Here is a 24,730-nt window from a genome sequence, read left to right as displayed (position 1 = left end):
TGGGAGGATTGCTTGAGCCCTGGAGTTTGAGGTTACATTGAGCTGTGATGGCCACTGCATTCCAGCTTTGGTGACAGAGCAAGACCCTGTCTCTGAAAAAAAAAAAAGTCAGCAAATTAGACCTTGATGGGGTAGGGGAGAATATATTACTGAAGGCTCCAGAAATATATTGGCTTTCCTAACTGGCCTCGCAGGTAGCCCATTCAGCTTTTAAGGAAATATCATTTAACTCTATCTGGTTCATAGAAAGATTTCTAACCCTTTCATAAAGGAATGAGGTATTATTTCCCTACTGCACCCTTACTATGCAAAATATGAGCCACCCACTGATCCAGAGTTAAACCAAAAGCTATGAACTGGGTAGGAATGGACAAATTCATTTATATAAGCTTCTCTTCTGAAAGTCAATACCACTACTTATCACAATATGAAGTTCTCTTAGAAAGAAATGGCAGGACAAGCAAGTCTGACCCTACTAGTTCTTGTGGGGTGAAAAAGGATAAAATAAGTCAACAAAGAGGACAGTTATACAAATACACATACATTTTTCTTCCTTTTACTTTGCTACAGAGTGTTCACAATTTCACTTTACCTTCCTGGGCCACTGAGGAAGCCATGACCAAACTGAGAGAATTGTCAGAATTGTCCCTCCTGTCCCTCTATGGAATTCACAAGCAGAAAGAGAAATCTAGGCTCCAAGGGGGTAAGTATTAAAAAGTGAGAGGAGCATGTTGGATTTGTGGTTGAATGATCTGGGTCTGAGTCCTAGTCCCTCCACTAATCAATTGTGTGATCTCAGACAGTTCACTTAATCACTCTTGCACCAGCTTCCGTTCTGCAAAATGGGGATATTAATGATTCCTACTTCATAGACAGTGAGTAAGATGAATGTATGTATGTATTCAAAGGGCTTAGAACAAACAGTACCTGGTACATAATACACTGTCAATCAATGTCATATGTTAGTATAATTATAACTATTACTCACTCAGGCCCTTAGTTTTCTATCTGGAAAATGAAAGCCAAAGCTAAATGATCCTTTCCATCCCTTCCAGATCAAGAATCAAGGATCTTTGTCTGAGTCCCATGAAAATCAGTTGTGTCTTGTGGCCTATATGATGAATTTTTCAAGTGGGAGGTTTGACAAAAGTGGCCTGTTTTCCTGAAACCCTGAGCGGTAGTCATTCTGAAAGCTGATAAAATATGTTTTTCAGGCAAATTGTTATATTTTTCAGACTAATTATGCACTATTAAAATACATTGCAATTGACAAGTTTATAACACAGCTTGAAATTTTCCATTGACATTGAAAGCTGTTGAGAATTATTTATCAGTGATGCCTCTTCTTGGTTAGAACTGGCTCTTTGTAGCACAGGACACCCTGCCATATGAAGGCAGACCCAGGCAAGAGGATGCTGGATTCTTGTAATCAGGATAAGTGGATGGAAGAAAAAAGGACCAGCAAAGACAAGGACAGATGTTGGGGCCTATGAGAGAAACTGGATGGGCAGGCCAAGATACCAAATGGGGTGTCAGACTCAGATGTGGTTATCATAGGTATTAAAACTAGGGATAAAGAAGAGGAGAAAGTCCATCATGTCAGGTTGACATAATGAGGAAAGTCCAAGCCACAGGAGATGGTCCAAGTCAGGTTGGCACATATATTCGAGGCATTTTGAGATTAATAAAATCGCATCATGACTCCAGCCATTGACAGACACTATTCACCACAGCATCAGGATAAGTCCATCAAAATCCCAAGAGAATGCCTAGAGGCAAAGCATATTAGGGCTGGACCAGACTCGGAGGTTGTTCACTGAGGCTACTTAACTAGGGAAAAAATTCAAATCACTGACCAGAAAAGGAGTCAATTATAGCTAGGAAAGCAGGGCTGCACAACAGGTATAAAGAGTGAGGCAAGCTGTAATCAGGGGAATGAGGTATGAAACCAGGATGGTCAGGAGCAAATACATGTGAGATGAATAAAGTAGGTTGGGGCAAAAAGTTTTCGACAGTGGCCATTAATGATATGAGGATGTTATAGACCTGCTATTACAGAAATCCTGACTGCATGGCACAGAGACAGACTTGGTAGAAATGTGCAAGTCCTTACTTCACATTAAACACATGAGCAACAAGATCCAGCCTTGAGGAAGGGAGAGCCTCCAGAGAGGAGTCTTAGATGGAACCTGGAGTGTTGGAAAAAATTACCAGGCAGGATACATACTGTGTATATGGGCAGAAGCTCAATCTTAAGTGCTTAACAACAAAAGATGCAGAGGGTGCCTTGGAAGCCACATAATCACTCAGCCTCATTTCTGGCCCACCAGGTGCCAGCAGTGTGACTCAATCGCAAGCCCCATCAGATGGTAGAAGTGGGACTCTTGATTTATTTCCCCCAACCTAGTTATGGTGGATTCAGGCATCTAGCCCCTCACGACTCAAAGTGCAGGCTACTTTTCAGCATCGGCATCAACTAACAGCTGGCTAGAAATACAGGCCCCACTCCCAAATGAGTTGGAACAGGATCTGCATTTGAATAAAATCCCAACATGCTTTATACCAGATGGGAATTGACAGTAGTCTAACAGTAGATGTAGAGATGTGTTTATATGAATAAGAAATGGAGTTGCTCCACTTTCCTCATGTTTCCTTTTTTATTCCCCTTGGCTACTAGAAGATTACATTTGGGAGAAGCCACTTCCCCTCTCTGGATCTCTGTTTCACTACCTATGAGGAGATTAAACTAGACTGTGTCTATAAGAGTCCTTCTCTTGAGATGTTCCCTGATCTTGGATTCTAAAGGCTGGCACTTGTATGAAACCAGCAGTCCTGCTTTCTGGAAAAAGTCCAGCACCATTGTTAAGCAGGAAGTTTTCTCCTGTGTGGTTCTGCCAAAACAAAATCTCAGACCATTATTCAGATCTGGCTGGGCAGAGAGATTTGTCAACTACGTGTTTGTTGAATGATGAAACAGCTGAACACAGTCCTATACAGAAAACCCACATTGTCTAGGTGACAAGGAGTAACGTGGAAACATCAGCGCCATCTTCTGGCCTTTGCTAGTTCTTTAGTTAGTTTGTTTTGTTTTTGTTTCTTTGTATTTTTTGTTTGTTTGTATGTTTGTTTTTGAGACAGGGTCTCGCTCTGTCCTCCAGGCTGGAGTGCAGCAGCATGATCACGGCTCACTGTAGCCTTGACCTCCCAGGCTCAAGCGATCCTCCCACCTCAGACTCCCAAGTAGCTGGGGCTACAGGCATGCACCACCATGTCCAGCTAATTTTTTTTTTAAATTTTTTGCCAAGACAGGGTCTCCCTATGTTGCCTGGGCTAGTCTTGAACTCCTGGGCTCAAGCGATCCTCCACCTTGGCCTCCCAAAGTTCTGGGATAATAGGCATGAACTACTGTACCCAGTCTAGAATTTTTATTTCATCATTTAACTTCAAGGGTGACACTGTTCAGTAACACACACACACACACACACACACACACACCCCAAAAAAATCCCTGGGGCAAATATAGGACCATATGGCTGGTCATATCAGTGAAAAGAGAGCTCTTCTTGCTGTAGGTCAGAGGTTGGCAAACTACTGCCTGTATGCCAAATCCAGCCCACTACCTGGTTTTGTAAATAAAGTTTTATTGAAATACAGCCACATTCATTCATTTATGCATTGTCTATTGCTGCTTTCATGCTACTACTGCAGAGTTGAGTACTTGCAACGGATTTTATAACCCACAAAGCCTAAGACATTTACTCTCTGGACTTTTACAGAAAAGTTTGCCAACCCCTGCTATAGACTAGAAATGAAGAAAGTAAAGTTTATGTCTTCAAATCAATGATATTTCGTCTAGTTTACGAAGATTTAATAAAGGATACAACAGATAACTTTGAAGCTAGCTTTCCACTATAGCATGGTCTAATGATTACAAATAAAGGTTTTGACACAGGACATGCTAGATTTAAAGCCCTCCTTCCCTGCTTACAAGTTGTATAATCTGATTAAGTTGCAGAGCCTCTCTGAGCCTCAGTTTCCCCTATAAAACAGAATATTGATATTTCAGAGCCTGAAGATAATCATGATAGTCACCCCAATCACTCCTGGGATAAGGGGGTAATGATCCCAGAACCAAGAACTGATATATTCATTACCAAAACTGCAGCCTGACCAAAAGGCACTTGTTGACCAAGGGCAAGTTGCTGATTGCAGGTGGCTGTCATGGCTCCCAAAAGCTTGGCCACAGAGTTTAGCACCAATATGACATGTTAATCAAGCTAAAGTCCCTAATGCATTCCACAGGGCAACCCTCTCTGAGATGGAGGGATTTAGACCTATTAGAATGTATTCAGATTATCCTGTTCATCCTCAAGGAATTTCCCGCATCTACAGAAAGAGGAGATCACCTACCTCCTTAATTAACCCCTTTTTATACTTACTGGTGTATACAGACCTGTCTCTTCTTACTGTTTTATGAGTTTTTGGAGAGCAGGGACCAGGTCTGATTCTCCTAGCACAGTATCTGGCTCATCATAGCTGCTCAGTATGTGTTTGCTGAGTGGACTACAGAACCTGAGATTATAGTCAATCTGTTAATATCAATAACCTGCTTATTACAACACACACACACACACACACACACCCTACTGGTCATTCTCAGCCAGGAGAGCACATGCAGGGTAAAGAGACCAACAGAGACACCAGATAGTTATAGGCATCTCTGAAGCAACGTGTCCTTAAAACAGGATCTGTTTTGGCACCACAAGGTACCCCACAGCCCTCAGTGCCTACAAATAGGATAAATACTGTAAGCTCTGTATCTGTCTTTCACCACCTGAGGAGCAACAGCAGTTAGGTGTTCAGACGTAAAGTGTGAAGAGCAAAAGTTTCCTCTACTGAAGACAGACAGAACCTCAAATGAAAGCTAAAGATGCTGGCTGTCCCCCACATAGTGACACCTAGGGTAACGTGGAAAAATGGTCCACAGAGAATAGTCCATGATCTGTACGAACATCCAGAGAGCTGCTTTCTCCCATGGCCTCCCACTGGTCTGACTGCCAGAAAGTAGAAGCAAGACGGGTGAGAACAGAGGAGTACCCGCTGTGCTGTCATTTCAGGTCTGCTCTGGAGAAGAACATGGACTAAGAATGATCTTTTATGATCTGAAAAAGCTGTCTGAAGTTCCTTCCAAGTTTATCAGCCTCCTAACCTGAGTTTTAACAAAACCTGGTATGGTACAGTTCTACTGTGCCAGTCCAGCTTTCCTTACCTGGCTGTGTGAGTCACTTAATATCTCTGGACTTAGGATTCCTTACCTATAAAAGGGTTGAGACGTAGGATTCGGTTTTTAAAAAAAGGTATGTAAATCACACTACCTAGCACAGAGCAGATGCTCAGCAAAATTAGATCTTTGCCCCACTTCTTAAGTCATGGCAGGGAGAGTCTTCAGCTATGAATTGACAAAAAGCTAATGAACTAAAATAGAAGCTTATGTTTGGTTCAGTTTTGTTATTGATTCATCTCCTTTAAGGTGTCCTGGTCAGTGAAATCCTCAATCACATGAAGAGAGCAACTCAGATGCCAAGCTACAAAAAACTTATCATGTATTCTGCAGTAAGTATTTTTGTCTTCATTTAGCATCTATTTGTTCAAGGGTGTGATCTCTTGAAGCACAGGACCTCATCTTCTTTATCTTCATTTCCCCATCACCTTGTACGTGGTAGGCACTTGCACAAAGCTTTTAGAATTAAATGCATCATTCTGGCCTTTAAGGGATTTATAATCTAAACTAACAAGAAGACAAACATAAACACTATACAAAATGGTATGAAAATGCCATGCAGGCAAGTGCTTTAGCGCCTCAGAAAAGCTAGGCATCCCTTCTGTTCCAAGAGGGCGGAGAAGAGAAGCAGAAAGGGTTCCTGGACAAGGCAGCACATCCAACACATCAAGCTGAAAGGGTTTAGTAAGTGCTCCTCACTAGTGTGTAGGACAAATAAAGTGAATCATTAGGACGGGGTGGAAGGCCAGGAGGTGAATCATTAGGACAGGGGTGGAAGGCCAGGAGTAGTGCGTGGAAAAGGTGGTACCAAATTAGTGGACATTAACTGTGCTGCTCCATATGGAATCTAGTAGCCACAAGGAGCTACTTACATTTCAATTAATTATGATTCAGTAGAATGAAAAATTAAATCTCCCAGTGTATTAGCCACATTTCAGGTGTTCAATAGCCATATATAGCCAGTGGCTACTGAATTGGACCACACAGATATACAACATTTCCATCATCAAGGAAAGTTTTTTAGACAGCCCTGATATAGAGTGTCAGAAGTGTATGCTGGATGGCAGCTGAAGGATCATGCTGTCCTGCTGCTTCTTTGTTTAATTGTAGAAAGAAGCAAGGAAGCAAGGGAGAACCCCTTGTCAGTGTTTGCTCAGGGAAGGCAGGGCAGGGGTGAGAGGATAGGAGCAGCATTTTGGAAATTAATTATTTTGTAGAATGACTGGATGTTGGGAACCGGATATGGTGTAGAAAGCTTTTGTGATAGTCTAGAAAAATGGGGATATGGCCTAAAATTAGGGCAGTGACAGGAGAGGGAAAAAGGTGAGCCAGGTTACAAGAAAAGCTGAGTGTGCATTCTCAGTGATGAATTGGAAGTGGATGGAAGACAATGACGTGGAAGGTGAAGCCCCAGATGAAGTCAAGTTTTCAGTTCTCAATGGCAAGAAGGAGGTGGTCTTGGGCTAGGTAAATGTACTGATTAGACAATGGGTTTGAAATGCCACAGGGGCATCTAAGCAGAAAACTTCAGATGGCAAAGAGAATAGGAGGAGGAAGGAGAAGAAGGACTGCAACTCAAAGTTAGAGCTACATTTGGGAGTAGAAAGAAAACAGAGCAAGAGATCTTAGAAAAGGCTTTCATCTTGGAGAAGCCAGGGAGAGACACAGTGTTGGGGGAAAATTCTGCAATTGTATTATACATTCAAATAGCTGCCCATGGAGTCTGGGATGAGCAGGTAAACAGGACATAGCATGCTGACTCCTTTCACTCACGTCTCCATGACAAAAGGTTTCTCAGCTGTGGCTGGAGAAAGAAAGTCATGTTTTCATTCATGCAAGAAGGTGAAAGAGGTGACTGAAGTTTGCTTATTATCAGGAGCCCTAAATGGTATAGACTAGGGAAATAGCCCTGGGCAGGAGCAGAGTGCTTCCTGGAGACAGATAGGCCTGAAATTAGTCATTTCTGCCAATTTTTGTAGTGTCTAATCTGATTTCTAGTTTTAATTTATGGTGTGACTTCCAGCATGTCATATCCGTAGCCCCCTTTTTTTTTCTCTCTCTCTATTAGATTACTTCTAACCCCTTTTGAATATGTGCATACTGCCATACAGTTTAGGCAGCCAAATGTTATCCCAATTTTGTAGATAAGGAAGTTGAGGATTGCCTAAGATTAGATAGCTCATCAGTGGCAGAAAGGGGGTTGAAAACCACTCCCCTATACCTTCCAGCCACTCTGGGGTAAACATTTAGCTTTACAATTATTTTTAAATCGCACCCTATACTTTCTTGTATTTTATCTTCCCTAAACATGTAAACCTCATATGTTCTTCCACAACTTTAAATCACAGATGATGCTAATGTATAGAAAAATATAATCTAGCATTAATGTGTTCCAAAGTATTTCAAAAAGGCACAGCACTCAAGGAGACTTGATTCAAATTTACTTTCTTCCATTTTGGGGTTATATGACATTAAGCAAGTTGCTTAATTTCCCTGGGTCTCAATTTCTTCATCTTTTATTATTATTTTTTAAATTATTTTATCAAGATGGAGTTGCACTCTGTTGCCTTCTGAGTGCAGAGGTGCGATCTTGGCTCACTGCAACCTCTGCCTCCCAGGTTCAAGCAATTCTCCTGTCTCAGCCTCTCAAGTAGCTGGATTTACAGGCCCATGCCACCACACTCAGCATTTTTTTTTTTTTTTTTTTTTAGTAGGGATGGGGTTTCACCATGTTGGTCATGCTGGTCTCGAACTCCTGACCTCGAGTGATCCGCCTGCCTCGGGCTCCCAAAGCGCTGGGATTACAGGCATGAGCTACCACGCCCAGCCAATTTCTTCATCTTTTAAGTGGAAATAATGATCCATATCTAAATCGTACTGCCTAGCACACCACTAATACGCAACCAAAATCTTTCGTTCTCTACTTATTAAGTCATTGTGGGGTGCATGGGAAATTGAATTGAATCAGAAGCCATCATGGTGCTCTACAAGTGTTTCATAGCTATTGAATGTGAATCTGAATAGGTTTGATAAAATTGATTTCAATCTCTATAGCATGACACTACTGTGAGTGGACTACAGGTGGCGCTAGATGTTTACAACGGACTCCTTCCTCCCTATGCTGCTTGCCACTTGATGGAATTGTACTTTGAGAAGGGGTAAGTGACTAAGTGCTTTTCAAAACCAGTATCACTGGACCTTAGGTTTCATTATTATTATTTTGGGTTAAGGGTTGTGTGCCTGTTTGTCTTTGATTTGGTTTTATATTCAGAGGGAAGAATGGTGGTAACAAGCTCTTTGCTAGTCATGTCTCTTTTTTCTTTTTCATGAAGACTTTTATTGGAAAATAACATACACAGTAGATGAAAAATTTGGGAAATAGCCTATGTAACAGAAATTACATTTTTTAAAAATTAAGGTATTCTAAGAAGTAGGCATGTATTATATATATACTTGGCAAGAGAAAAATTTATTGATGGTTATATAATATCTTTTAAATTAAAGAATTCAAACATATTCATTCAGCTTCGGATGATTCATACCCACAAGTCAAGATTCTTAAACTTCTAACTGGTGTCTACCTCTTTGTGACCTGGTGTGGCCCTCCTCAGATGACCACGGCTTATCTGGAAAACCCATTAGAAGGGTCAAAGTTAGAGTAGCCAAGTGTCCCAGTTCACCCAGAATTGACCCATGAAATCTGGTGTTCTCAGAACATGTGAATTTCATTGTTAAAACCAGGAATGTCCTGGCAAAACTGGGGAAGAATTGATTATCACAGCCAAGGTCATGCCAAAAATATTTATCTGCTGTGACAATGACATTCTCATTGGAAGGAGAAGAAGGAGGTGTTTGGGACAAGTCACCAGACTTCATGGGATATTATTAGTGAAATAAGAGCGAGGAAAGGGCTGAGTTAAGGCAGTGACCCCAGAGTTTATTTCAGGATTAGCCAGGGAGATCTATTTTGCCCTTCCCTCAAGGCATTCACAATAGCTGCACCCCAACCTGACTGTACAGTTACATGGTGACCTGGCTCAAAAGAGCCCATGCTTGTTTTAATGATCTGCTGTTACCATCTTTAAATTGTAATAATGTTTAAGCAATGGGCCCTGTATTTCATTTCCCAAATTTTGTAGTCTTGGATGTAACTTTCTGGCCCCTGAATTTGTAGAGTAAGAAAGTAACAGCACAGAGACTTCACTCTCAACCAATATCTTCACTGCTTACAAAGAGAGTTCTGCACAGTTAGAGAATGGTAGATACATTCTTTATTGAACCTCTAACTAGGTGTCAGGCACAATGAACTAGAAATAAAATGTGGTCTTAGTTAACCTTGCTCTCAAATATCTAGAGTCAGAGTGGAGAGATAAGACCCACAAAATGGAGATTGGCCAAATAGAGCAGAAAATGGGAATGAAAGGACTAGAGACATAAAACCCTCTCTTAATAACAAGTCCAGCACAAGTCTGCCCTTCAAAAGGCCAGTTCTGGGCACAGAGTTAATAAATCCAACCAAATTCCAGGATCAGCTTCAGAAGCAGGCACCATCTCCTTTGGGATAAGACAAGAGAAGCTACTGACTCTACTTGTACCTCCCTGTTCTCTGGTTTCTGGACCCCAGTGGTCCAGAGCTTGCTTTCTGGATGCACAGAAGCATTTTCTCCCACTGAATTGCCTTCTCTTACCACCCTGAGTTAAATCTATATTACGAATCAAGTATGGAGTATTTTTTCAACTGAAAGGCAGTGATGTACAGAAAAAAATTAACCAAGGGTCACATAAAGCTCAAGTCCAATTTGTTGTTACATTAGGATTTTTTTTATTGGCATTCTAGGGAAATATCAAAGGTTAAACATGATTGCTTTTAAATTAGGAACAAGGAGGCTTCGAGTTAACAAATTCTGTCTAAGCCTGCTTATTAGGTGATCCTGACTGTGAAGTGATCTCACATTGTCTTACGAGAAGATATGGAGAGAGACAGAAAGAGAGAATATTTTAGATTTTCAGCCACCTTAAATATGTAAACTGTTCAGGTTGTAGAAAAGGTAGCTAAAAATATTCTTTAAAGATTTAATTTTGGGTTAGATACAAGATTTAAAATCATAGACTATACAAAATAATTCATTAAGTTAATATTGCTTTGTTTCACTTTTACACTTTATAAAATGATTTTATCTAAACTCTTTGTATGCATCTTTTGCTTGTGTCTTCACCACTAAAGCCAATTTTGAGTCTTTTAAAATTGTTTCCCACATATAGTCACTAATAAGGGTAATTTTGTCTTCTATATAGATGAACCTCACATTCTTGAAGGCTTAACCCAATGAAAGTTAATTTCACACTTATCTAACAGTACAATGCAGCATTAATAGATGGGATTCACACGTGGTGATTCAGGCACCCAGGGTTCCCTTTTTGGACCTACAGTTTCAAGAGTGCCATGCTCACTTGCAGGCAGCTTGTAGAAAGGAATGAAAGGGTGGAGGCAGCAACCTGCTTATCAACCACATCAGCTTTTTAAAAGGGACACATATCATTTCTGCTCACTTTCTACTGGCTAAATTAGTGACTTGGTTCCACCTAGGTACAAGGGAGTCTTGGCAATGTGGTCACTTCTGAGCCATAATTCAATTCTATGGAAAGAGAATAATGGAGTTTGATGGAGTATTGGTCATCTAGGCCATATCATCTTAAGACAGAAGATGCTGTTACTGAAAAAGTTATTCCAAGACATAAGCATCCATTCATACAATATTAGGGAGGTTTTTGTAAGTTTTATAGACATTTTATTTTATTTTATTTTATAGATGGAGTCTCGCTCTGTTGCCCAGGCTAGAGAGCAGTGGTGTGATCTCAGCTCACTGCAACCTCTGCCTCCCAGGTTCAAGTTTCCCGAGCTTCCCCAGTAGCTAGGACTATAGGCATGTGCCACCACGCCCAGCTAATGTTTGTATTTTTAGTAGAGACGGGGTTTCACCATGTTAGCCAGGATGGTCTCGATCTCCTGACCTCGTGATCCGCCCGCCTCGGCCTCCCAAAGTGCTGGGATTACAGGCGTGAGCCACCGCACCCGGCCTTATAGACATCTTATAAGTGAATATTTGCAGTTACTATGTTTATATGGCTTTTTAAAGTGATGTTTTAAAAGGCTTGTTTATAATGACATCCAAAAGTAGCCATTGGAAGGTTACCACCAAAAGAAGGATCACTAAATCCTACTTGAGTTCCCCTCCTGCCTCCTTGATTAGCAAATGGCTTCCATAAGCAACTCATGGTGGTTTAACTGAGGTTAGTTTACACCATTGGACCTTCTCAAATAGTACATTGTTTTTTTTGTTTGTTTTTTGTTTTGTTTTGAGATTAAGCATTGAGAGAGCTCTCCTTAATGTGACACAATGGAAGGACTGGAACACATACCCACATCTTTTTTCTGAGGGATAATTTTCTGATACAGTCTTGCTATATATTAAAGCACATATGTTATGTATTATTCAGTTCCATGTTTATGACCTACTTAAGGACAGGGGAGATACATTCAGAAGAAGGACTGAAAGAAATATTCAAGAAACAGAAAAAAAAAAGGAGTAAATGAGAAGCCTACAAAGAAGGGAGGAGGAGAAGGAAAACCCAACACCCCCACCTGCCTCCCACTTCTTATCCAAAGGCTCAAAGTCACACCCAGCTCCCTGCAACCATCACTTCTCACCACCTCCTCTGATTTTGCATCCTGGTGCCCACCTCCTATGTCCCTGTTCATCTAACAAGCCCTCCCATTTCCACCCTGCAAATCAGTCCCGCCTGCCCCAGTCTCCCGACATTTACACACCTAAATTGGCTAAAATCTCCCCATAAGTTTTTCCATTAGTCCCTCAACTGGCATGTAATAGTCCAAGTGGAAAGAAATTCAGTGGCAGTTCAACAACGCAGAACTAACAGAGCTCTCTCCTCTGCCTTTGTCTGCCAGGGAGTACTTTGTGGAGATGTACTATCGAAATGAGACGCAGCATGAGCCGTATCCGCTCACGCTACCTGGCTGCAGCCCCAGCTGTCCTCTGGAGAGGTTTGCTGAGCTGGTTGGCCCTGTGATTCCTCAAGACTGGTCCACGGAGTGTATGACCACAAACAGTCATCAAGGTACTGAGGAGAGTACAGATTAGTGTGCACAGAGATCCCTGCAGAAAGAATAGCCGCCCTTTCTCAGGGCAGATGATGCTTTGAGAATGTACTTTAGCCATTACCCCCAGCTTTGAGGAAAATGGGCTTTGGGTGATTATTGTATGTTTTAAGGACCCCCGACCTCAGGCAATTCCTACCTCTTCACCTGACCCTGCCCCCACTTGCCATAAAACTTGTCTAAGTTTTGTTTTGTTTTTCAATGTTAATGTAAAGGGGCAGCAGTCCCAAATATAATCAGAGATAAAACTTAGTTCAAAGTTCATAGAGTTGCCATAAACTATATGACTGGCCACACAGGACCTTTTGTATTTAAGGATTCTGAGATTTTGCTTGAGCAGGATTAGACAAGGCTGTTCTTTAAATGTCTGAAATGGAACAGATTTCAAAAAAAAAAAAATAAAGCACAATCTAGGGTAGGAGCAAGGAAGGAAAGATGTGAATAGGCTGATGGGCAAAAAACCAATTTACCCATCAGTTCCAGCCTTCTCTCAAGGAGAGGCAAAGAAAGGAGATACAGTGGAGACATTTGGAAAGTTTTCTCCACTGGAAAACTGCTACTATCTGTTTTTATATTTCTGTTAAAATAGATGAGGCTACAGAACTAAAAATTTAAAAACTCTTTCCTTGGTCCTAGAACATTTATTTTCCTTTTATAGAAACAAAAATCAAACCTTACAGAAAGATTTGATGTATGTAATACATATAGCGGCTCTTGAAGTATAGACATCATAGCAAATAAGTCATCTGATGAGAACAAGCTGTTTGGGCACAACACATCAGGAAAGAGAGCACCACGTGATGGAGTTTCTCTAGAAGCTCCAGTGATAATAGATGTTGACTCTAAAGTTGATTTAAGGCCAGGCATGGTGGTTTACGCCTATAATCCCAGCACTTTGAGAGTCTGAGATGGGAGGATCACTTGAGCTCAGGAGGTCAAGATCAGCCTGGGCAACATGGTGAAACCTCGTCTCTACATAAAATACAAAAAATTAGATGGGCATGGTGGTGTGTGCCTATAGTCCTCAAGGAGGATCACTTGAGCTCCAGAGGTCAAGGCTACAGTGAGCCAAGAGTGCACTACTGTACTCCAGCCTGGGCAACAGACTGAGACCCTGTCTCAATAAATAAATAAATAAATAAATAGTTGATTTAAGAAAGGAAGTATAGGCCGGGCACAGTGGCTCACACCTGTAATCCCTGCATTTTGGAAGGCTGAGGCAGGAGGATCACTTTAGGCCTGGTGTGTTCAAGACCAGCCTGGTCAACACAGTGAGGCACTGTCTCTACCAAAAAAAAAGGAAGGAAGGAAGTGACACATATCAAACTGAAACAAAATTAGAAATGTAATTATGTTCTAAGTGCCTCCAAGTTCAAAACTTATTAGAAATGTAATTATGTTCTAAGCGCCTCCAAGTTCAAAACTTATTGGAATGTTGAGAATGTGGTTACGAAATATGTCAGCAGGACAAAAGGAATGTGTAAGTCTAAGTCTTTAATGCCGGTATCTTCAGAAAACCTAAGCAAACTTACAGGTCCTGCTGAAACTGCCCACTTTGCAAGAAGAAATCGTGTTCAAACGACATTCTTAAGAGTCTTATAGGTTTGCCATGTGGCAGATCTACATGCATCTAGAGAACACCGTGCTCTGTTACCATTATGGATAAAGATGAGATGGTTTCTAGAGATGGTTTCTACTGGATGCCAGAATCTAGAGCAAAGCCACTCCCACTCCTGGTTGGTCACATGACTGACAGACTTCGATTGACATGCTTCTTTGTGTTATTTCCTTCCCACGTAAATGTTTGTCCTTGGGTCCATTTCCTATGCTTGTAACTGTCTTCTAGCAGTGAGCCAAATGTAAAACAGTGAATAAAGTCATTATTAGGAAGTTCAAAAGCATGGCTTTTATAATGAACTTTAAAAAACATATGTGTGTGTGTTTAATTAGAATACAATTCCTCTAGGCAGATTTCAGGAGCTCCCTTTGTGTCTGAGGTTTTTGTTTTAGTATAACAAGATGGAAAATATTAATATAAAGTAAAATGATTTGACTGGCTTAAATGAACATTTTACATTGAAAATGTAGTTTGGACTTTACCACTTCAGGTAAAGGCAAAGCTGTGGATGGCTCTGCCTCATCTATTTAAGATGGAATTTGCTGAGGAAACACCCTCAGGAAGTGCACAATATACTAGGGAAGTAAAGAGATACATACTGTACAACACAGAAAAACCAGGGCTGTGTCTTATGACTACACAGGTTACTGTGGGAACAAGAGTTACCCAGATTTGGAGTGGGGGAAGTAAGGAAGGTCAGGGAAGGCTTTCTGCGGAAGGTAGCAACTGCATCATGTAAAATCAGTTTGAGGCCGGGTGCGGTGGTTCACACCTGTAATCCTAGCACTTTGGGAGGCCGAAGTGGGAAGATCACCTGAGGTCAGAGGTTCAAGACCAGCCTGGTCATCATAGTGAAACCCCATCTCTACTAAAAATACAAAAATTAGCCAGGTGTGGTGGCGCATGCCTGTAATCCCAGCTACTTGGGAGGCTGAGGTGGGAGGATTGCTTGAGTTTGGGAGGTTGAGGCTACAGTGAGCTGAGATCGCACCACTGCACTCCAGCCTGGGCGACAGAGCGAGACTCTGTCTCAATCAATCAATCAATCAATAAAAAATAAATAAATTGGTTACCTTTTCTTCCTGAACCTACTCTTGTCTATCTTGATGAGCAGCAATACCTAGTAACTTAGGAGTTATTTTTTACCCTACCCTCTTCTTCATTCTCCATAGTCTCTCACCTCCTCTTGTCAAATCTACCTGCGGTATGTTTGTAGAATTCTTTCCCTCAAAACACAAATAACAATTTAATATGTAGGTAGAGTGAAATATGATTAAGCAGCAAAATATGTTAATAAAAAGAAAAATGTAAGGGTTGATGTGCTGCAGCCCACTCATACAGACCTCAAGAGTGGAATGTGTACATCAGTTCCCAACTCTCAGTTCAGCCACTTCACTTGGGCAGCTCCAATGTGGCAGGAGTATTTTCACCAAAGAAATTAAATGCTACAAATCTTACCAGCACGCCACTGGTTTGGACTCATAGAAAGTTTGTTAAGAGTCTGTGACATGATGTGGCCTCTAATACAGTGAGTTCAATATTTGAACTTCTGTAAAGAAAAAGATTCGATTTATTCAGTATAATCTTAAAGAGAGATGCTAGGGGCAGCAGGTAAAAATGTCAGGGAGACAGATTTTCATTCAGTGTTGGGAAACTCCTGAGATAAGAAGTTCCCATTAGGCTGGGTGGCCACTCACCTTAGAAGAGAGATGTTACAGAGAAGATTGAAACATGGAAGACTAGGGGTTGAGTAGCTCATTAGTTGGGCCACCAAATCTAGCAAATAAAAGTACAGGATGCCGAGATAAATTTGACAAATGGCTGTAACTGCCAAATTTTTGTAATTCATTGGAAAAAAAAACAGAATACAGGACACTTAGGATGTTCTGAAAAAGCCGATACAGGAAGCAAGACAAAAATCATTAAATATAGGATATGTCCTATATATACAAGATACTTTGCAACCCTACTCCTTAGAGTAGGGGGTTCCACCCATGAAATTCTACCCACAACTATAAACAGTGTTTTTAGCTAGTGCCAATAGACTCAATTAACCAGATTCCAGATCATATCAATTAAATTCACCAGAGTCTTTGCTGGAAAATTCACAAGTCTAAGGCCGTAGCACGTTGTTTGAAAATAATGAAATTTGTCAAACTGCTTCTTTAATTTCAAAATTTTACTAACACATTCAGACTTTCTTCACTAGTACTCTCCCACCCCCTATCTCAATGTCCAACTCTAATTATTTCACAAGAAGGAGACTTACCGGTGGGAAGTCCGAGTTTTCTCTCATTATCTTTGTAAAGCTGAGAATCTACAGCACAAATACACATGCCCAAGATTCAACCCTGAGCTTCTTAAAGGCAGGAACCATACATGTTTCCTCTTTAGTCTTTAGCCAGTAGACAATGCCTAGAACCTTGTGCCTTCAATCACTATTTGCTAACTGAATACATGTTCAGCCCTGCATACCTAGCCTGACTTCCCTGTGGCTGGGTTCAGATGTCAGAAGCCTGGAACTCAGTTTATTTATAAATAAGAGAGAGAAGCTATGAATGAGCCTCAAAAGTGACTATACTGTAGAGACCCAGTCATTGGCCATCTACACATTTGTATGTGCCAACATGTCTGTACTATTTGACTTCTGTTTTCAGCATAGTTGCTTTGGCATTCTCATGTTCCTCCATGGCTATTAAAAGCCCTTGTTCAATCATATCCCTTGTTCAATCATATCCCTTGTTCAATGATATCCAGCACCGCTCCTTCCTCAAAGATGAGGCCATCTGATTATAACACCTGTTTCCTCATTCTTGTTGCCATTATCTTCAGTTTCTTGGACTATATCTCATCATTTGCTAAAGACATTGGCAACTTGCTTTGGTATGCTCCGATTCGCTCCTCACTCCACTACTGCCCTAAACCTAGGCAATTCTGACAGCTATAATGCTGACCTGTCCCATACACTGCTCACCACACCAATACCTAAGCCTCTAGATCAAGTCAGTCACGTGGTTTTTTCATTCTGATCTGTGAGTAGAGCTGAAGCAAGCAAAAGTCCAAGCCTATTGTCACCATTTCAAACGATGAATGTTGACATTTCATTCCATCCTCGACTGAGTCAACGTTTCTTGGTAAATGTATTCACCTCTACTGAACACTTTTCCTACTCCCTGCAGGAAGGCCTGTTTGTCCCAAATGTCTGATTGTATTTTGTTTTCTTTATTCTTATAAACAAGATAATCTATTGATAAGTCTTTTAAGTTCTACTCTCACAACCTCAAAAATACCTCAGTAGCTTTAACCTTCCTTTGCTTCTGTCCCTCAGGAAACCATGTTCCTCCCTGCATGGGCTGACCTCACTGTGAGTGTGAGCCCATCTCCACAGTCTCCTCAGGACCCCAGGGAATCTTTTGGCTAACTTCACTTTCTTCCTCTGCACTGGCTCCTTCCCTTATACTATGAAAATGCCCAAATATCCTCTCATCAAAACACCCTCAAGTGCTCACTCTCTTCAATCCCAATTTTCTTGAACTAATGATTTACATGTTCTTGTAGTATTTTCTCACATCCATCTTATGCCTTAACTATTCTGTAAAATTATGTCCACCCTTCTGTCTTTTTTTTAAAACTTCTCTTTTGAAAGCTGTAAGTGTCTAATTCAGTGGCCTTTCTTTCCTTGTGAAGCAGCTATTAGTATCCCCAATTTACAGAGAAGAAAACTGAACCTCAGAGGATAACATGCCACAAGTAATAGGATCAGGATTCAAGCCGAACACTTTCCAATATCCTATTTCTACCATATCATACTCACTTTTCATTCCACGGTGTCTTATAGACTACTTTCTTAGACCAATTTCCAAAAATAGGATTGGTGGGTCAAGATACATGATTATTTAATAAGCCATAGATTTACTGGGTACCTATTATGTACTCAATATTTTCCTATGTATCAAGCATTAAGCTTGCCGAGTAAACAGCAGCAGACAAGAAGACTGTCCCCATATGGCTTGCAGACCTTATGGAGAAAGGAGGGGTGGACAAGGAAATAAATAATTAAATCAGCCCTAACAGCAAAGTATGGTGAATTCTAGATGAAGGGCATACAGGAGAAAATACAGCACAGGCAGTTAGCCTAATGGGTCAGAGGAGGCTTCTTGGAGGAGTGATGTTCAAACTGAAACCTGAAGGAGAAACGATACTAACCAGGTGAATGAAGGTGAGGAGAGAGGAGGATGTTATAGACAAAAGAAGAGAATGTATAAAGGCCAAGAGGCTAAAGGCAGCATAGAGCACTTTGGGAACTGGAAAAAGGCTAGTGAATGTGTGGACGGCTGAGGCTGCAGAGCCAAGCACTAAGTGCTCCACAGGTCAAGTTGAGCTGTTGTGCTCATGGAAAGGTTTTAGGGAGAGGACAGATGCTGTAACCGGCTTCTTGTTTTAAGAAGACTCTTTTCAGTCATTACCTGTACTAGATCTCTTTGTAGTAAGATACAATTGATCATGTTCTCTTTTCTCAGTGTCTAGGACAATGCTCTGCCAAACTCCTGAAATATTTTACAATACAAAGAAGCATATCATTTAAAAATAGATAAATAAATATCACAGGGAGAGAAAGCACGTGCGCTCACCTGAGTCTTTTCTTTGTTCTCAGGTTCCCCATTCCACATTCAGTATGAGCCAGTATACCCAGGCCTCTGTCTTCTATATCTACAATCCTTATTTCCACATCTAACTGTAGAATTATTGACCTGTTTTGTCAAGCTACCTACTGATAGTCTCTGTCAGGATAATAACCTGTCTCAATCCCACACTGGAGACAAAATAAATTATCTTCTCTACTCCAAACCAATTTTTTTGTGGTCCCAATCTCAATTTATCTTCTCAGTCACCCAAACAAGAAGCCACAAGATTGCCTTGACCACAGCTCCTCCCTTACCAGTATACGTAGCCTGTTACTAAAGCCTGTTAATTCTACTGCAGGAGCATCTCTTGAATTCCCTCCTTTTCATTCCTAGGGCCACAGTTCCAGTTCTAAGCCCTCAGTGTCTTATTAAAGGTATTTTCAATAATTCTCTATCAGGCCTAACGTATCTCCACCATCCTATCTTTTCCACAGCTTTGTTTTTCTTAAACACAGAGTGGGTGGCCAGGCACGGTGGCTCACGCCTGTAATCACAGCACTTTGGAAGGCCAAGGTGGATGAATCACCTGAGGTCAGGAGTTTGAGACCAGCCTGACCAACAAGGTGAAACCCCGTCTCTATTAAAAATACAAAAATTGGCCGGGTGTGGTGGCAGATGCCTGTAGTCCCAGCCACTTGGGAGGCTGAGACAGGAGAATTGCTTGAAGCTGGGAGGTAGTGGTTGCAGTGAACCGAGATTGTGCCATTGCACTCTAGCCTGGGCGATGGAGTGAAACTCTGTCTCAAAACAAACAAACAAACAAACAAACAAACACAGAGTGGGCTCTATCACTTCCATGTGTAATAATTGCTGATGACTTCCATTTGCCCCATGTGAAACCAAGCACTCTAAAAACTGGCCCCTGGCCAGGCACAGTGGCTCATGCCTGTAATCCCAGCACCTTTAGAGGCCGAGGTGGGAGAATCACTTGAGCCCAAGAGTTTGGGACCCGCCTGGGTAACATAGTGAGGCTCCATCTCTACAAAAAATACAAAATTTAGCCGAGCATGGTGGCACGCATCTGTGGTCCCAGCTCCCCCCAGGAGGCTGAGGTGGGAGGATCACCGGGGCTCAGGAGGTTGAGGCTGCAGTGAGCAGTGATTGTACCACTGCACTCCAGCCTGAGCAGTGGAGTGAGACTCTATCTCAAAAAACAAAAACAAAAACAAAAAAAACCTGGCCCCCCATTTACCCATATGGTTTCACCTCCCTGAAGTCTGTATTCCAGTCACATGTAACTTCTCATTATGTCCTAAACATGCCCTTGTGAAACTCTATCTCACGGCAAAGTCTTACTCACCTGGCAGGCTAGCTCAATTCTCAGAAGACTTTCCAAACTCTTTATTTTTCAAATAGAAAACACTCTGTTGACTGCAACTTTCTCTTTGTTTCAATAGCATTTCTTTTGCACCTCCATTTTAGTAGTTATCACAGTATCTTGTAATTATCTATCTGGTTCTCCTGCTAGACATTGAGCTCCTCAAGGGCAAAGATTATGGAACCTCAGCACCCAGCACAGCCTACCTGGTACATGTGTGCCCACCACATGTCTAGAAAGGAAAGAAGGAAAGATAAAGAGCAGAAAAGCATGTTCCATAGGACTGCTATGACAACACAGTCCATAAAAATAACTGAAAATAAATTTCTAAATACAGAGTCAGCCATGAAAACAGATTTTTAAGGATCACTAGTATCTGCCTTCCTCATTTCCATTGAGTCCTTTCATTCCTTCTTCTATTTCATTTAATTCACTTAAACTTATATTAAATCCATCTGCAGTTCTAATGAGACTGTCTCTCAGGGTATAACTTAAAGTCACCTTTTCATGATGCTAAGAAGCATCCTGGCATCATCAGAAAATACTGGGCTAAGAGTTGGGAACTTATAAGTTCCAAGTCATTATGTTTTTCTACAAATATTTATTAGTGCTTGTTATGTGTCAGATACTGTTCTGAGTGCTTGGGATACATTCATGAGCAAAAAAGACAAAAGTTCCTGCCTTTGTGAAGCTTATATTCTATTAGAAGGAGAGAGGGATAGATAACAAATAATAAGCACAATAAATGTTTTGGAAGATGAGGATCACAATGGCCCATATGGGGTGGAAGTGAAGGAGGATGTACAAGATGCACTTTTAAATGGGACGGTCTCACGGAGATGAGATTTAGGCAAAGAAAGCACGGGATGTGTGGGAGAGCATTCAGGCCATGATAACAGGTATAGCAAAGTCACTAAGGCAGGCCTGCTTGGCATGTTTGAAGAACAGCATAAGGATTATGAGGCCAGAAGGGAGTGAGTGAAGGTAGAGTGATAGGAGAAGAAATCTGAGGGGACTCATAGGGGACAGATGATGTGGATCTTCATAAACCATCATCATTAGAACTGCTGCTTTTATTCTGATTGAGATGAGCATTCATTGCAGACTTTGTTTTAAGGAGAGAAGTGGCATGATTTGACTTGAAGTCATTTGACTGCTATGTTAAAAATGGATTGTGGGCCAGGCGCGGTGGCTCACACCTGTAATCCCAGCACTTTGGGAGGTGCAGGTGGTGGTGGGTGGGTCACCTAATGTCAGGAGTTCATGGCCAACCTGGCCAACATGGTTAAACCCCGTCTCTACTAAAAATACAAAAAGAAAAAAAAAACATTAGCCAGGCATTGTGGTAGGCATCTGTAATCCCAGCTACTGGGAGGCTGAGGCAGGAGAATCCCTTGAACCTGGAAGGCACAGGTTGTAGTGAGCCGAGATGGCGCCACTGCTCTCCAGCTTGGGCAACAGAGCAAGACTCCATCTCCCCCCCCAAAAAAAGGATTGTGGCTTTGTGGCCAGGTGTGATGGCTCACATCTGTAATCCCAGCACTTTAGGAGGCTGAGGCAGATGGATCATTTGAGCTCAGGAGTTCGAGACCAGCCCGGGCAACATGACAAAACCCCATCTCTACAAATAATACAAAAAGTAGCTAGGAATGGGGGTGCATGCCTGTAGTCCCAGTTACTAGGGATGGTGAGGTAGGAGGATCACTCGAGCCTGGGCAGTCGAGGCTGCATGAGCCAAGATCATGCCACTGCACTCCAGTTTGGGTGATAGAGTGAAACTCTGTCTCAAAAAAAAAAAAAAAAAATTACAAAGGTGAAAGGACAGACAGAAACAAGGCAACAAGTTAGGAGGCCATTATAGTGATCCTGGCAAAAGATGATGGTGGTTCAAAGCACGGTGGCGTCAGAGAAGAAAAGAAGTCAGCGTTGGAATATATTTTTCGGTAGGACCAATAGGATTTGCTGATAGTGTAAGCTGTGAGAAAAATAAAGGAGTTAAAAAAGACTCCAAGAGTTTTATCCTAAGCCAACAGAAGAAGGGAGTTCCCATCAACTGAGATGAGGGAAGGCTCTGGGAAGAGCAGATTTGGTGTGGAGAATGAGGATGGGGAGATCAAGAGTTCAGTTTTGGACTTGAGATTGAAATGCCTATTAGCTATCTAAAGAAACATATCAGGTATACAATTGGATATACGAGTCTGGCACTTAAGATAGATGTCAGAGCTGGAGATTTATATTTGGAAGTAATTACTGAATAGATGGTTTTTAAAATCATGAGACTGATAAGATCCCAACCCCAATAACCATAACCAGATTATCTAATTGCTCTGCTTCTTATTTTCCTCATTCTCTTAATGATAATGTCAGGTGAAGTCAGTGATTTTCACCTGTTTTCTATGGTGCACTAGGGTTCTGTAGAAAGAGGTGATGGGATCAGAGGGATGTTTGCTCTCCCATTGCCTAAGCCAACAAGAAACCCTATATTTTTACAACGAAAAGACATACATTTAGAGATGGTACAAACTGGTGTTTCTGATGTGTGTACTATAGTGGACTAGGGTGCGTGTGTAGGAGAGTAACTTTCCAGATGAAATAATGAATTAGCATCTCATTAAGAAATGGCCCCAAATATCTGCTTTTACTGGTCAGCTATCAAAGGAATATGTGTAAACAAAGGTGCATATTAGCAATAGTACAGTTATGCTAGAAATGTTTGCCATAGATAAAATGTGCGCAAGATCTCCTAACAAATATTTACCTAAAAATCTAATTTAAGAATCGAAAGATTTCATTTCTTTTAGATCCAGTTGATTGCAGTTGAGCATTCAGAATTTCCTTTGATCCTGGGATCATGGACAACTGGTAATTTAACTATAAAAAAATGCATAAAGTTAGTGCTATAAGAGGACTTAGAAGTACTTCAGTTAGTTACCCTCCCTTTTCAGTGGAGAGCTGAATCTCAAGGGTCAAAGGTTATGCAAGAACTGGAACCTAGGTCACCTCCTGACTCCTAGTCCTGTGCTCTTTTTACCACACACAATGCTGATTTCAAGGCCTCTTTAGAAACTCTTCTGAAATTTGCAATTAAGGCAGAAAGCAACACTCACATGTGATCTTCATATTTTCCTAATGCATTAATTTTACATTAATACTTTTCCTATTTTCCTACAGTTCTAAAGGTCATCTTTGCTGTTGCCTTTTGCCTGATATCTGCTGTCCTAATGGTACTGCTGTTTATCCACATTCGCCGTGGAACCTGCTGGCAGAGAGACTCCTATGGGAACATCTGAACAGACAGCTGGATAAGCCACACCAACCTCCTGTGACACAGCATCTCTCAGTGGTGCCACATCTAAAGGACAGGCTTTTGCCATGTGGGCATTGCCGTCCTCACACCCTGCCTTTTGAATCTGCCTAGAGCAGGGTCTGAACTCACAGGGACCCACAGACAGCTGCTGGACTGACAGATGAATGAACACCAAGGTTACCTAGGTCTTCTCATCATGGAGTGATAGTGCAGGCTGCTCGTTCAGCTAGAAAGAGGCTGTTATGCATGGGATGGTTGTATTCTCCGCCACAGTTGTCCGGAGAGAAATAAGAAGCCAAACTCCAATCAGCCTTTTACCTGCAAAGAGCGAAGGATGAGAAGGTGGACAAAGACATAGATTAGAAAAATACTGGATATTGGGGGAAGTTAGACTAGAAGTAGTATTATACAGGGTGAATCTTTTTTTTTTTTTTTTGAGACAGAGTCTCGCTCTGCCGCCCGGGCTGGAGTGCAGTGGCCGGATCTCAGCTCACTGCAAGCTCCGCCTCCCAGGTTTACGCCTTTCTCCTGCCTCAGCCTCCCAAGTAGCTGGGACCACAGGCGCCCGCCACCTCGCCTGGCTAGTTTTTTTGTATTTTTTAGTAGAGATGGGGTTTCACCGTGTTAGCCCGGATGGTCTCGATCTCCTGACCTCGTGATCCGCCCATCTCGGCCTCCCAAAGTGCTGGGATTGCAGGCGTGAGCCACCGCGCCCGGCCCATACAGGGTGATTCTTATGAAAAGAAGACCCAATCATAAATTATAAATAAACTTTTAATTTAGCTATTAATTAGGTTTAATATACATACACACACACATGCACACACACGCACACACACACACACATAACTAAAAATAAATTTCTACCCAGTGTTTGACAGCGGAAAGATTTCTGGATGTGTGTCTATATATTAACACACATACATACACATATCCATATTTAAAATGCCTACAGAAGAGGTATTTAATTCTCAGAAACTGTAGCATCACCCACTTTATATATGACTCAGGTCATCTGCTCACAATTTCTATAGTGGGGAGTAAATGGAAAATACACATGGCCATTATCAGATACCTCCACTATCAGATCTGGATATTTTTTCAGTTTCCATTGTTACTGCATTTTAAAATTGTAAGATCTTACTTTCATACGGGCTAGTCTAGCCCTAATGAAATGATAGTATATTCTAATTGCCACAATATGTCTGAAGTTTACAGGTAGTGAAGTAGAAAAAAAAAGTAGACTGAATTTTACAAGTAGTGAGGTAGAAAGAAAAGTGGACTGAGGGTTGACAGCCCACTGTCTCAGCCCTGCACTGGCTTTGGGCTCATGACTTAGAACAG

General features: G+C 41.5%; 1 protein-coding gene across 2 annotated transcripts in view; it reads left to right on the top strand.

The window, feature by feature from the left end:
* Window positions 1-24,167, top strand: part of ACPP (acid phosphatase, prostate) — a 49,202-nt gene extending 25,035 nt beyond the window's left edge. Inside the window, exons 7-12 of one of the 2 annotated variants that reach the window (XM_011958216.1) lie at window positions 571-703; window positions 5,531-5,613; window positions 8,336-8,439; window positions 12,249-12,418; window positions 23,251-23,799; window positions 24,113-24,167. In XM_011958216.1, coding sequence (XP_011813606.1) covers window positions 571-703; window positions 5,531-5,613; window positions 8,336-8,439; window positions 12,249-12,418; window positions 23,251-23,369 — 609 coding nt within the window. In that variant the 3' untranslated portion in view covers window positions 23,370-23,799; window positions 24,113-24,167. Of the gene's footprint in view, window positions 1-570; window positions 704-5,530; window positions 5,614-8,335; window positions 8,440-12,248; window positions 13,604-23,250; window positions 23,800-24,112 lie in introns of those variants that run through there. The other variant, XM_011958217.1, reaches the window with a different exon arrangement.
* Window positions 24,168-24,730: the final 563 nt, after the last annotated feature.

Source organism: Colobus angolensis, unplaced genomic scaffold (assembly GCF_000951035.1).
Source record: "Colobus angolensis palliatus isolate OR3802 unplaced genomic scaffold, Cang.pa_1.0 Scaffold46, whole genome shotgun sequence".
Lineage (NCBI taxonomy): Eukaryota > Metazoa > Chordata > Mammalia > Primates > Cercopithecidae > Colobus > Colobus angolensis.
Note: the sequence above shows the minus strand (reverse complement) of the source record. Positions and strands in the feature narration are given on the sequence as shown.